At 38.9% G+C, this 14,454-nt stretch overlaps 1 protein-coding gene across 3 annotated transcripts in view; it reads right to left on the minus strand.

Moving 5' to 3' along the window:
* Positions 1 to 500: 500 nt before the first annotated feature.
* The window catches only part of ZNF454 (zinc finger protein 454), a 57,584-nt gene continuing 43,630 nt past the window's right edge, over positions 501 to 14,454 (minus strand). For all 3 annotated transcript variants that reach the window (XM_049116494.1, XM_025446601.3, XM_025446602.2), the window contains one exon: positions 501 to 5,090. In XM_049116494.1, the coding sequence (XP_048972451.1) occupies positions 3,811 to 5,090 (1,280 nt within the window). In that variant the 3' untranslated portion in view covers positions 501 to 3,810. The remainder of the gene's footprint in view (positions 5,091 to 14,454) is intronic.

A 14,454-nucleotide genomic window follows, 5' to 3' on the forward strand; every position in this document is an offset into this window, starting at 1 on the left:
TGCAATAGCCTCCCATCCATCAATAGTCAGATCAGCCCCACTCCAACATCTGGAGTCAAGCAGTCCTGCAGGGTGAACTAGAATGTGTCCACGAAGGAGAGAACTGAGTGCAGCAGGTAGGCATGTGTGCCTTGGGGCTGCACTGCTTGGGTCAAGTCCTCCAATCATGCATGTTACCAGCTGTGCAACTTCTGAAATGTTTTTTAACCTCTGTGTCCAACTTTCAAGTGGGGATGGGGCAGTCTCATGTAATTGTGAGGACTGAGTTAATACATGCTTACAACAGAACCTGGCCTGAAGGATGTCCTCAAATATTAACTGCTTTCCCCAGCAACTGGGGATACAACTCTTTATATTCCACAGCCTGAACTATGGTTTCTGGAGCCAGGTAGGTTTGGATGCTCATTGTAGGCAGTTAGGGCCATATAAAGACAAAAACACTTGGAAACACTACTTTTGGCCACGACTTAACGATAACCAGGTAACACAAATGCAGCCTGTACCTCTGAGGGCACTGAACTTTTCTCATTTATTTTCAGAAAGACACACTAATGGATTATTCTATGGCAACAATATTTTAAGAATAGTGATGAGTGGTAGACAGGGTAAGGAGGAATATGCCCAACTGACCAAATCCTGGCCCAAGCAGAGAGTGGTCATTAGCACACCAAGAGAAGTTCATGAGTGATGGGAAACAATCAAACCTTGTATATTTTCTTTTCCCTTCACAAACTGGTATAAAAATACTAAAAGTAAAAATATCACCAAAAATATATTTAGCAGAAGTGGAGGTGGGGCCAGAAGCTGGGACCCCTCCCACTGTAGGCTAGAGTAGGGCAGGAGGGTTTTATGGTCCACATGGCCTTGCTGACTAGAAGGAAGGGGAGGGCAAAGTGCAGAGGGGGTAGGAAAGAAGACAGCTGGAGGCAATGCACTTAGAGGAAATTTATGTTTAAGGGAATTAAATTGTTTTCTTAACCAAAGATGCATGCAGTTTCGGACTGTCTTGTTCTGAAACTCTGGGGCTCAGGCACAGTAACTGTGAAGCCCCAGTCTGCTGGGGGTCAAGGTGCCATTCTAAAAGCTGTTGCTGAATATGGAGGAAGGGATGGTCTTGGGTAGACACTGCTGTCAGAGCTAGGCTAACTCAGGTGGCGAGGGAGAACCCAGGTGCCAAATCTATCAGTTGGAGACGGGAAAACCTGATACGAGAGCATTAGAGGAATGTGTAAAGAGAAACTGGGAGCAATTATTTTTCCCCAAGACCTGGCAGTTTCAGGGGTGTGCACAGGAGTCCACAGTGAGGAATTTAGCAAAGTCTAAGTGCTAATCCTCTTCTCCAACCCTTGCCCTGAGTTTGCCCACAGGCTGTTTGATTCCACAGGAGGCCAGGGGAGCTCTGATGTGGGAGATGGGTTCTAGGTCTGCTCCTTTGGCTCCTCTCTCTTCGGTCCCTATGAGGGGGTGGGGAGACTGGCTCATTCATTATCTTGATATGGTGTAGTCATGAGGGTGCTGGAAACTCTGTGCATTGACAGGGCAGGGAGGAGTCCCAGATTGAGGGCCTTTCAGCTGCACTGCTCCTGATGCAGGAACAGCTGCTGGGGCCATCACTGGGATGAAGGAGACTCTCAGAGGGCAGCAGGTCTTGGCCATGGCTCAACTGCAGGTGCCCAAGAAAAACTAGTTAACAATAAACTCAGTCAAGCAGGGTTCCACAGGGATTCAAGGTAAGGGTGATTATTAGGACCAGCCAGGCCATAGGGTTAGTTCTGAAGGCAGTGATCTGTAGCAGTGAGCAGATCTTGAAGTATATTGTGGCATCTGGGGCTGCTAGGCCTGTGAGGCTGTAGGTGAGCATGTGCTGGCCCAGCCTACAAAGGGCTCCCAGTCACCCCCCAAAATGCTGCTCCACCTGCAGCTTCATAGGGAAGAAAGTATGACTGCTGATCACCTCACAGGAGATGCCTGCCCACATTGGTGGCCTTTATTTGATGCAAGCCGAATTTAGAGAACTTAGGGTTCAGAGCTTCTGGAAGCTTCCAACTCTGTGTTCAACCTGGAGTCCACTGATGCCACCAGGATAGACTGTCCTCTTCTGTAACTTGAAGTCGAGGTGCAGTATCTGGGGGGCCAGTGGGCTGCCCAACTTGGACACCTCCACGGACCAAGGACCTGCCACTCCATTTCCCAGAGCAACGGCTGAACTTGCTCTGCCATTTTCATGATGTGGTATGTTCCGGTTTGCAGTACAGCAGGCTCCCCATTCTTTGTGGTGGGGAAGGGGACAGTGCTAGAAGAGGTGGTGTATGTGAAGGCACACACGTTGTTTTATCTCTGATTTCTACTGAGAGCAATGAAGGACCCAAGATGGAAAAGGAACTATACCTGCAGGAACAGAGTATTACTAAAACTTTTGAGCATGGACAGTGCCCTGCCAGAGAACATCATAATGCTTTTGACCACCTCCTGACCCATGGAATGACCCCACAGATAGCTCACCACTCTCAAAATGGCAGTCTTTAAATAGTGGGGTAACACAGAAGGACGAGGGGAAATCCCTACTTTTAAATGCAAAAGCAGAAATTCAAAGCTGTTTATCTGTGAACACAGTTGATACTTTCAGGAAATTGGACACAAAAGGGCAGGGACTAGGATACAGTGGTTCATATTCCGGGGGTGGGGGGTAACAAATATATACTCTAGTGCAATAGGCACAGAGGACAGTCACCCAAGGGAAACAGAATGGGCCAGGGTTTCTGAGAACTGGCTTTGGGGCTCTAACTTCTTGTGTCAGTTGCACATTAGGAAATGGCAAGTCACAGAAGTGGAGGTGGCCTAGAACACCACTAGGTGGTTGCACTGTCACGTCTGAAGCTGATCAGGCCTGACCACTGTGTGTGGGGAAGTACTGCAGAATAACTGGAGGTAATGTCTACACAAACTAAGCCCCTACCTGAAGGTACCATCCCAGTTTCAGAGTTGAGGTGAGGCCCAGAGGAATTGTGTAATTCAAGAAGCTTGATTGACCTCTGCCTCCCGGGGGTGGGGGGGGGGGGTCTAGAGTTCTGAAAGTTGGGTCTGGGTGCTACATCCAGAATCACGGACTGTGTACGAAGCTAGGTCACCACATTCCCCAATGGAAAATGGGGTGATAATAAGTGACACGAGGTCACCGGTTAGGAGGTGCTAAATCAAGAGACCCACTATTCAAATGAGCTGTCCCAGAATACAGGTAAGCAGCCAGTGGACATGTAAGTCGGGGAGATCTGACAAGATGGTTTGAAACAGAAGGTGGGAAACATAATTTAACTCTGGGGCCAATGCATGCGTGACTGCACTTTCCTTATGCTGGGAAAGTGGGTGGGGCGAGAACAAAGGGTTCCATTAAAAGTAGAAACCCTCTTATATAAGAGAAGTGAATGAAATGCTTATAGACCAATTTCTTACTTTTTTTCTTCCTTTGCTTCTTGATCTGATCTTTTACAATTTTACAATCTCTCTTAAGAGTCAAAATGCAAATTTGATCAACTTATTTCTATCTTGCTAATGAAGCTTCATTTTGGTCATGATACTTGATAATTTAGGCTAAATAAATATTACTGCTATTAAATTGAGGCAGTTCTGAACTAGGAGGAATGCATGCCATTCTTAAATTCTCAAACCCATAATACCATGAAGGTTGATTTTCAGTAAATAAAAAGACCATCTTCAGGTAAGCTTTCATGGCTATTTTCTGGAACGAACACTCTTACATTCAATAATGAACATACTTAGTCTCAAAGCTCTGCCATATAAACTATAATCCTATCACTTTTCTCCAATGTGATGTCTCTGATGCTGAATGAGGTTTGCAGTCTGGTTGAAAGCTTTCCCACATTTATTACATTTATAGGGCTTCTCTCCTGTGTGAATCCTCTGATGTTGGGTAAGGTGTGTGCTTCGAATAAAGGCTTTGCCACAGATTTTACATTTATAAGGTTTTTCTCTAGTGTGGATTCTCTTATGTTGAGTGAGGGCTGAATGGTCACTGAAGGCTTTCTCACATATATTACATGTATAAGGTTTCTCCCCAGTATGAATTCTCTGATGTTGGGCTAGGGCTGATTGGTCCCTAAAGGCTTTCTCACACAAACCACATCTGTACGGTTTCTCTCCAGTGTGAATTTTCCGATGTCGAGCAAAGGATGAATTATCCCTGAAAGCTTTCCCACATTCACTACACTTATAAGGTTTCTCTCCAGTATGAATTCTCTGATGTTCAGTAAGAGAAGAGTTCACCCTGAAGGCCTTCCCACATTCGTTACATTCAAAGGGCTTCTCTCCAGTGTGAATTCTTTGATGCTGAAGAAAACTTGTGCTCTGATTAAAGGCTTTCCCACATTCATTACATTTATAGGGCTTCTCTCCACTATGAATATTCTGGTGTTTGGTAAGATGTGCCCTGCACACAAAGGCTTTGTCACATATGTTACATTTAAAAGGCTTCTCTCCAGTGTGTATTCTATGATGGTGGGCAAGGTGTATGTTTCGGATAAAAGCTTTTCCACATAAGTTGCATTCAAAAGGTTTCTCTCCGGTGTGAATTTTCTGGTGGTAAGTAAGTGAGGAACTCACGGAGAAGGCCTTGCCACATTCCTTACATTCATACGGTTTCTCGCCAGTGTGAATTCTTTGGTGATGGATGAGGTGTGTACTCTGATGAAAGGCTTTCCCACACTCTCTACATTCATATCGTTTCTCTTTAATAACAGTTTTCCGATTTGCATTAAGTTTTTCAGTATGGACTTTCTGATGTTTATTAAGGGTTGAACTCTTAGTGAAGACTTTTCCACACTCACTACACTCGAAGGCTTTTTTGCTATATTGAAATCTCTGACTCTGAACAAAAGATGAGCCCACAGTGTAGTGCTTCCCAGGTTCATCTCCTGCCTGGGCGCTGAAGACAGAGGGGGTTTTCTGGTGAGCAAGTGCCACCTGGCCTCCATACTGCCATTTCAATAGGCCATCACATTTCCAGTGACTATCGTCTTGGTCAGGAATATCCACCTTGGGAGTAGATTTCTTACTCACAGGTGTTGTCATCCAGTCTGAAAGACAACAAACATAAACATATCTGTTTTATCTAGTTGGGGTAAGAAGATGAGCCTGTGTATAATGCTACCAAAGAGGCTACGGTTTTGAAGGCTTCCTGAAGTGATGATCAGAAAGGAAAGGGAAGAGAGGTGAACAGAGGATGTGGCAGGAAGGGGTTGACTTAATGTAAAATGTATGCAGCAGGATAGCTTGGGAGCTTGAGTAAAGAAGCCACAGGCCTAGGTTGGGATCCTGAGTACAATATTTTCTTTGTGATTACAGAGAAGTTGCCGGACTTTCTAAGCCTCCAAAGCCTACACAGACCCTACTATACTAATAGATTAGAAAAAAGGTACCTTGTCTATTTTAGTGGTATGGTCTTTAAAATAACCTAGATGTGTCCTCAAGAAACCAGGGAAACTAGTGGTTAGCACTTGGTAGAAAAGTAATTCAACTCCCATAACTACTAAAAGCAACATTTTTATGTTTTATAGACTCATTTTAGCATTCAGATGGGTAGTAAAAAAGCCACTATGAAGGATGCATAAAACACTCATATCTACTAATAAAATGAGGACCTCCTACTACTGGTAAGGAAGTAAAGTCTTTAAACCTCTATGAATAATGTAACATCTATATGAGGAAAACACACCTCAAGGATGTATATGTGAAGGCGGAAAATGAGAAACATAGCAGCCAATCTGCCTGGATATACCCAATATATCTTAGAGGGTGAGGCCCTGGCCCCGGGCTGTATACCAGTCGCCAGACATGGGACTCTGCAACTGGGCTAAGAGCCATGGTCCCGTGTGTTACCTGACAGAATGCTTTCTCTTCCCATAGACACATTCTGTACTTTCTCAACAATTGTCTCATTTGGTTTCATAGTACAGGCATACCTCAGAGATACTGCAGGTTTAGTTCCAGACTGCTGCAATAAAGTGAATATTGCAACAAAGTGAGTCAAATTATTTTTTGGATTTCCCAGAGCATGTAAAAGTAATGTTTATACTACACTGTACTATTAAGTAGCATAGCATTATGTCTAGAAAAACAGTGTATATACCACAATTAAAAAGTACTTTATTGCTAAAAGATGCTAACCAGCCTCTAAGCTTTCAGTGAAACCTTTTGGCTGGTGGAGGGTCTTGCCTCAGTGTTGATGGCTGCTGAATGATGGCTGCTGAAGGTTGGGGTGACTGTGACAATTTCTTCAAATAAGATAACAATGAAGTTTACTGTATTGATAGACATTTCCCTTTCATGCATGATTTCTCTGTAGCATGTGATTCTGTTTGACAGGATTTTACCCACAGTAGAACTTCATTCAAAATTAGAGTCAATCTCTCAAACTCTGACACAGCTTTATCAACTAACTTTATGTCATATTCTAAATCCTGTGTTGTTATGTCAACAACCTTCACAGCATCCTCACCAGGAGTAGATTCCATCTCAAGAAACCACAGTCTTTGCTCATCTTAAGAAGCAGCTCATTTGTTCCAGTTGTCTCATAAGCTTGCAGCAATTTGGTCATGTCTTAAGGGTCCACTTCTAATGCTAGTTCTCTTGCTCTTTCTACCACATCTGCAGTGATTTCCTCCACTGAAGTCTTGAACCCCTCTCCAAGTCATCAATGGGGTTGGACTCAACTTCCAAACTCCTATTAAAATTGGTATTTTGATCTCTGACCATAAATTATGAATGTTCTTAATGGCATCTAGAATAGTGAATCCTTTCCAGAGGTTTTCAACTTTATTGCCAGAATTACCAAAATGTGACACAGAGACACAAAGTGAGCCAACACTGTCAGAAAAACGGCACCAACAGACTTGCTTGATGCAAGGTTGCCACAAATCTTCAGTTTGTAAAAAATGCATATCTGCACATAGCACAACAGAATGAAGTATGTCAGTATTAACAAGCAGAGTTCTAGACTGTATACTAGTTTTTCTTACATATTTGTGAATGCCTGCCTTTTACATTAAGTCTATTTAAGGCCTTGTATTAAGAAATGAAATAAGAGCTAGATACCAGAATATAAAGATTTCCCTCATTGATCTTCCACATGAAGGGCAAAGATTACTGGAAAATCCTATCAAGAACAAGCCTCCCTCATAACTTTTTCCCCCCTATACACTCCAGAAAAACTACAAAGAGCTATAATCAATAAAATTAAACTAACAAACCTCTTTACTTATCTGGAAAAGAAAGTTGATCTTCCACGTGAAGGGCAAAGATTACTGGAAAATCCTATCAAGAACAAGCCTCCCTCATAACTTTTTTCCCCCTATACACTCCAGAAAAACTACAAAGAGCTATAATCAATAAAACTAAACTAACAAACCTCTTTACTTATCTGGAAAAGAAAGTTAAACAGGTGCATTTTAAGGGTAAAATCCTGGTGAACTCAAATAATGTTGCTCAAAACAAAGAATGGTCAGTTAAACACCAGGATTGCCAAATCTTAACACCTTAAGGCTGACTGTCACTTCTGGACCTGATAAAGTAGGCTCTGGCTGACATTCCTGCAGAAAACAACTGGAAAATCTTAATTGATAAACAAAAATTCTGTCTAAAGGCATCAGATGTCACTTGAAGCCAACCTGATAATCTAATATTTGAAAGAGAAGGGAAATACAGAAAGGCAATCCCAATACTTACTTTTTTTTTTCCTTATAGAATTTGCTGAATTCTAAAACTTCACAGGGCAAGAGACCAAAGCTAAGCACAATTTCAAAATTTTCTAGTCTTAAGAAAATATGGAGCTAAAAACTGAGATCAGGATCTTCCAAAGAAGGAGGTAGTCATCTTAGTAAACATGTAAAGCTCTCAGTAGGCATTCCTGGAGGGCTACAACCTACTAGCATGGACAAACAAGAGATAGGCAAAGCTTTATAAACACCATAACCCTATCTCCCGCTAACATTTCTTTGGCTAGATTAAGGTGGTTCCCTTGCATTCTAGCTATCCGCCAGAAGAAAAGGCAAATCTTCTCTGGAGGCATATAACATCACCCAGAGCTTCTTCACTTCTTTAAATACAGTATCAGGGATTTAATAAAAATGTACCAAGAGTACTAAGAAATTAAGTTAAGAGGAAAAACGGAAAATAGACAAAGACCCACAGAACTCAGATACCAAAGTTATCAGACATGGATTTTAAGATAAGTGTGATTAATATGTTCAATAAAACAAATAAAAATGAGAATTTCAACAGATTATTGGAACCAATGAATCAAGTGAAAATTCTAGAAAGAATACAATGAAGAATATATAAAGAATATACTAATTGAAATTAAGAACTGAACAGATAGATTTAATAGTATATTGGACATGGCAGAAGGCAGCAATAGTGCCCTGGAAAAACACATAAGCAGAAAACATCTGGTAAGACTTGCTGAAAAAAATTAAAAAGGAGACATAGAAGACATGATGAAGAGACTGAACATATATGTGATGAGTTCCGGGATGGAGGAAGGAAACAAATAAGACAAAAATGCTATTTGAAAAAAAATAAAGGCTGAAAAATGAATTTGAGAAGCACTAGAGATTTCAAGCAGGAGAAATACAAAGAAAATCCACCTAAGCACAAAACTACTGAAAACCTAAGTTTATCTTGACAGCTGCTTGAGAGGAAAAAAAATGCATTACTTTTAAAGACTGACAGCTGTCTTTTCAACAAAAACAATGGAAACCAGAGGACAACAAAATAACATTGAAAGTGTTGAAAAGAACATAATTGCCAAATAGAATTCAACAGAAAGAAAATATCCTTAAAAAGTGAATACGAAATTGGCAGTTCTATACAAATAGAAACTGTGTCACCAACAGACCTATATTTAAAAAGAAAAAAACAATGATAAGAATGGTCTAGGCATAAGAAAACCCCAGGTGGAAACATGGAAATGTAAGAAGGAATGAAAAACAAAAGGAAAAGAGAATATGTGAATACATTTAAGTATTATTGCACACAATAATTAGGTCTTGGGAGGTTGAAATATTTATGTAAGGAAATACATAGAAAACATAACATGAAAGGTAGAAGAAAATGGAGTTAATATTTTAAGGTACTAGCAATAAAGTCTAATAGTTACAGAAGATATATTAACAAGCAATAAAGGATGAAAATAAAGCAAGAGAAGGAAAAATGGAAGACAAAAGATAATTTAAAGTAGGTGAGTAAAACAGAAAATAAATACTAAGATAACAGACATCCGATCTAGTTACTATATATTAGTAACTGGTTTAAATATCTGATTAAAAACTAAGATTGGGAGTGCCTGGGTGGCTCAGCGGTTGAACATCTGTCTTTGGCTCAGGGCATGATCCCGGGGTCCCGGGATTAAGTCCCACATCAGGCCCCTTGCTCGGTGGGGAGCCTGCTTCTCCCTCTGCCTGTGTCTCTGCCTCTCTCTCTGTGCCTCTCATGAATAAATAAATAAAATCTTTAAAAAAAAACTAAGATTGTAAGACTAGATTTTTAAAAATCCAACTAAATGTTTATTAGAAGAGAAATATCAAAATACAGACATAGAAACATAGAAAAGGATTTATCATTCAAGCACTAACCACAAGAAAGCTGGTGTATGTATCAGACAAACTTTACAATCTAAGAAAAATAGACTTTCAGATATTTCGTATTGACAGAAGGGATATTTCTCCAGGAACATATAACAAATCTACATTTGTACATAACTTCACAATGTATGAAGTAGAAGCTGAGAAAATGAAGAGCAAAAACAGAGAAATCTTAACAATCCTAGTAAGATAACTCAGTAACTCAGAAATGAAATCTTAAAGAACAGGGATGATCTTAACAATCTGATAAACAAATCTGACTCAATAAATAGGCTTGAAAACTGCATACTCAACAATGACAAAGTACATATTATTAGTGCATACAAAACATTTACCTAAACTGATGTCATATTGAGCTGTAAATGATACATTTCACATGACTCCGAGCATTCAGAATATGTTCTCTGAACTCAGTGGAATTAAGCTGGAAATGAACACCAAAATACCAAAAAGATACTGAAAAAATCCACAGATATTTCTAAATTAAACAACACATTTCTAAATAACTGATAGATGAAAGAAATCACAAAATTAGAAATAATTTAAATGATAAAAATATGAAATGAAACTGATAGGATGCAGGTACAGCCATTTGTAGAAGGAAATGTGTATCTTAAGAAATTAGAAAAATAGTAAATGAAACACAAAGGAAAGAAAGAACCTTTCTTATTATAATAACTCAATAAAAATTGACAGACTTCTAGCCAGACTAATCAAGAACAGAAAGAAGGCATATATCACTAATATCAATAATGATAAAGATGACATCAGGATTGATTCCAGAGACTTATAAAACAATAATGTAATGAGGAAACTCTATGCTAATAAATTTAGCCATTTAGACAAATGGCTCAAATTCCTAGAAAGGTAAAAAAAAATCTTTTTTGAATGGTCCTACAGCTAGTAAATAAACTGAATCTTCAATTTAAAACCTTCTCATAGGAAAAAATAAAAAATAATAATAATAAAACCTTCTCATAGGGGCACCTAGAGGCTCAGTAGGGTAAGTAGCAGACTTGATTTTGGCTCAGGTCATGATCTTCGGGTCATGGGATCGAGCCCTACATCGGGCTCTTTGCTCAGTGGGGAGTCTGCTTGAGGATTTTCTCTCTCTCTCCCCCTCTTACTCCCTACACCTGCACTTATGCACATACTCTCTCAAATAAATAAATATATAAATCTTAAAAAAATAAAAATAAAACCTTCTCACAATGAAATTGCCAGCCAGAGATGGCTTCACTAGTAAATCTGTCTAAACATTTAGGAAAAAAAATAACACCAATATTACACAAACTCTTTCAGAGAACAGAAGAGAATAAACATTTTTAATTGGTTTTATGAAGTTAGTATAACCTGCCAGAAATCTGATGAGGATAATTAAAAAAAAAAAAAAAATCACAGGCCATTCTTTCTCATAAACACAGATGTAAAATTCCTAAAAGAAATATTCAGCAAAAGGAATATAAAAAAGTGAATAAAAAAGGATAATGGATCAAAAATAAGTTGAAATTCAACATTATTTTCACATTTCAATCACTCAATGTCATTCACTACATTAACAAAATACAGGGGAAAAATAACATCATTCTTTCAATAGATGCTGAAAAGGCACATGATCCAATTCAATACCCAGTCATGATAAAAACTCATAAAGTAGGAGTAGAACATAACGTCCTTAATCTGCTAGAGTACCTACAAAAAACCTACACAAAACATCACAGTTAATTGTAAAATATTGAAAACATTCCCCTGAGACTGCAATGAGAAAAAGTCTGTTATCACAATTTGTTTTCATTTTTTAAAAATTTATGTAAGTAATCTCTACACCTAATGTGGGGCTCAAATACATGACCCTGAGATCAAGAGACACATATTCTTTGACTGAAGCAGCCAGGCACCCCATTATTACAATTCATATTTATTGTTGTACTGGAGTCTTAATCAGTACAAGGTAAAGAAAGAATAAAAATATTATTCTCAGATAATACGATTATATTTGTATAAAACAACAAAATATTCTACAATATGGTTGGCATTCATAAGGAAATTTAGTAAAGCTGCTGGACATAAGATCAATATATAAAAACCAACAGTCTATCTGTATACCAGTAACAAATAATTGGAAAACAAAACTTTCAAAAGACATTTATAATTGTAATCAAAAGCAAAAAATACTCAGAAATAAATACAATGAAAGATGTGTAAGAACTATATATGTAAAACAACAAAAAATTTAAGAGAAATCATAAAGAAAACCTAAATAAATATAGGAATAGAACATGTTCACAGAATGGAATATTACCAATTCTCCCCACTTAAGCTACAGACTCAGACCAATTCTTATTAAAATCCCAGCAGGAATTTTGTGGAAACTGCAAAGTCAATTCAAAAATTCTAAAAGCAAAGAAAAAAACAAAGCTGGAGGACTTACATCATTATGTTAGAGTAATTGAAACAGTACTGTATTAGACAAAAAGAATGAGACAGAATAGAGTCTAGAAACAGACCTATATACCAATAGACCAATGCAAGAGATTATAGAATCCAGAATCAGATTCATGCACATGTAGTCGCCACATGTATGGCAAAGGAGATAGTGCAATACTGGGGGAGAAAGACAGTCTTTTCAGTAAACCATCCTGGGTCATCTGGATATCCATATAAAAAACAATGAACAATATATTTTCCATGTTGATTTCAATTTTTTAAAAAATTTATTTATGATAGTCACAGAGAGAGAGAGAGAGAGAGAGAGAGGCAGACATAGGCAGGGGGAGAAGTAGGCTCCATGCACCGGGAGCCCGACGTGGGATTTGATCCTGGGTCTCCAGGATCGCGCCCTGGGCCAAAGGCAGGTGCCAAACCGCTGCGCCACCCAGGGATCCCCTCCATGTTGATTTCAGACTGAAGTATGAAAGACAAAAGAATAAAGCTGCTACAGGTAAACAAAGATCTCCAAAGCCTTAAAGGACACAAAATGCATTAACCACAAGGAGCAAACACAAAACCACAAAAACTCACACCTTGATTAATTGGACTATCTTAAAAATGTAGAACTTGTTTATCAAATTATTATTCAAAGTGGGAAACAACATTTGCAATACACACACACACACACACACACACACGACATTTGAAGATTCAAATCATAAATTTGCAACCCTGGGATCCCTAGGTGGCACAGCGGTTTGGCGCCTGCCTTTGGCCCAGGGCACGATCCTGGAGACCCGGGATTGAATCCCACGTCAGGTTCCCGGTGCATGAAGCCTGCTTCTCCCTCTGCCTGTGTCTCTGCCTCTCTCTCTCTCTCTCTCTGTGACTATCATAAATAAATAAAAATTATAAATAAATAAATAAATAAATAAATAAATAAATAAATAAGCAACCCTATCAATCAATAAAAAAAAATCAATAAGAAAAGAATAGACAACTATATAGAAAATAAGAAAAAAACTTATAGGTGCTTTACAAAAGAGGATATTAGGGGTGCCCGGGTGGTGCAGTTGGTTAGCCTCTGACATTTGGTTTGATTCAGGTCATGATCTCAGGGTTTTGAGATTACGCACCGAGTCAGGCCAACCACTCAGCACAGAGTTATCTTGAGATTCTCTCCCCTTCTCCCTTTGCCCTTCCCGCTTGTGCTCTCTCTCTAAAATAAATAAGTAAATCTTCAAAAAAAAAGAGGATAGTAAAAATTAAAAACAAAGATGATCAATTTCATCAGTCATAAGTTGAAATACAATCAGATATTCCATAAATCCTCTAAAGTGGTAGAAAAAAATTTTAAATGGTAAAAGTAGGTCTACAGGAGGATATGAAACTCTCACATACTGCTGGTTGATGAATGGACTGGTATACCCACTTTGATAAACTACTTCGCAGTCTTGACTAAAGCTTGCCTACTCATGAACACAGTACTCCTAGCCATGTACCCAAGAGAAATGTACACGTATATTCTCTAAAAGATGTAAAGGAATGTTCAAAGCAGTACACTTCATCATAAAAGCTCCAAGCTAGAAATGAATCAAATGTCTAGCAACAGTACAAAGTAGAAATGGGGGCAGCTCTGGTGGCTTAGCGGTTTAGCGTCACCGTCAGCCCAGGGCGTGATCCTGGAGTCCTGGGATCAAGTCCCGCATTGGGCTCCCTGCATGGAGCCTGCTTCTCCCTCTGCCTGTGTCTCTGCCTCCCTCTCTCTCTGTGTGTCTCTCATGAATAAATAAATAAAATCTTTAAAAAAAAAAAAAAAAGTAGAAATGCCAGTAGGTTTACAGAGTGAAATATATCAGTGAGAATGAACCAACTCTTGCTATACATGGATGAATCTCAAACATACCATTGAAGGAAAGAAGCCAGACACAGAAGAATACTGTAGGATTCCATTTACATAAACTTCAAAAACAGGCAAGAACAAAGCTACATTCAGGGTAATAGTTATCTTTAGAACAAAAGAAATAGAGGGGATGGGAGGTTTCTGACACGCTGGTAACATTCTATTTCTTGTTATAGGTGCCAGTTATATGGTATTTACACTGCAAAACTTTGTTGAGTTTTACACTTCTAATTTGTGTGTTTTTCTGGGCTAGTAGTACTACAAAACATTTTTACTTAAAAAAATCTGGCCGATGGCTTTCAAAAATGATACTGTGGCTCAATGAAAATAACCAATTGTTGGCTTTCTTTTCTAGCAGCTGCTGGATAATTCTATTAAAGCCTTTTCTTGATTGTGATCATAAAAACACATTATCTACATTAAAGAAAATATCTGTCTTCTTAATGTTTAGTGTTATAGGAGAACACT

The sequence above is a fragment of the Canis lupus genome, chromosome 11 (assembly GCF_003254725.2).
Source record: "Canis lupus dingo isolate Sandy chromosome 11, ASM325472v2, whole genome shotgun sequence".
NCBI lineage: Eukaryota > Metazoa > Chordata > Mammalia > Carnivora > Canidae > Canis > Canis lupus.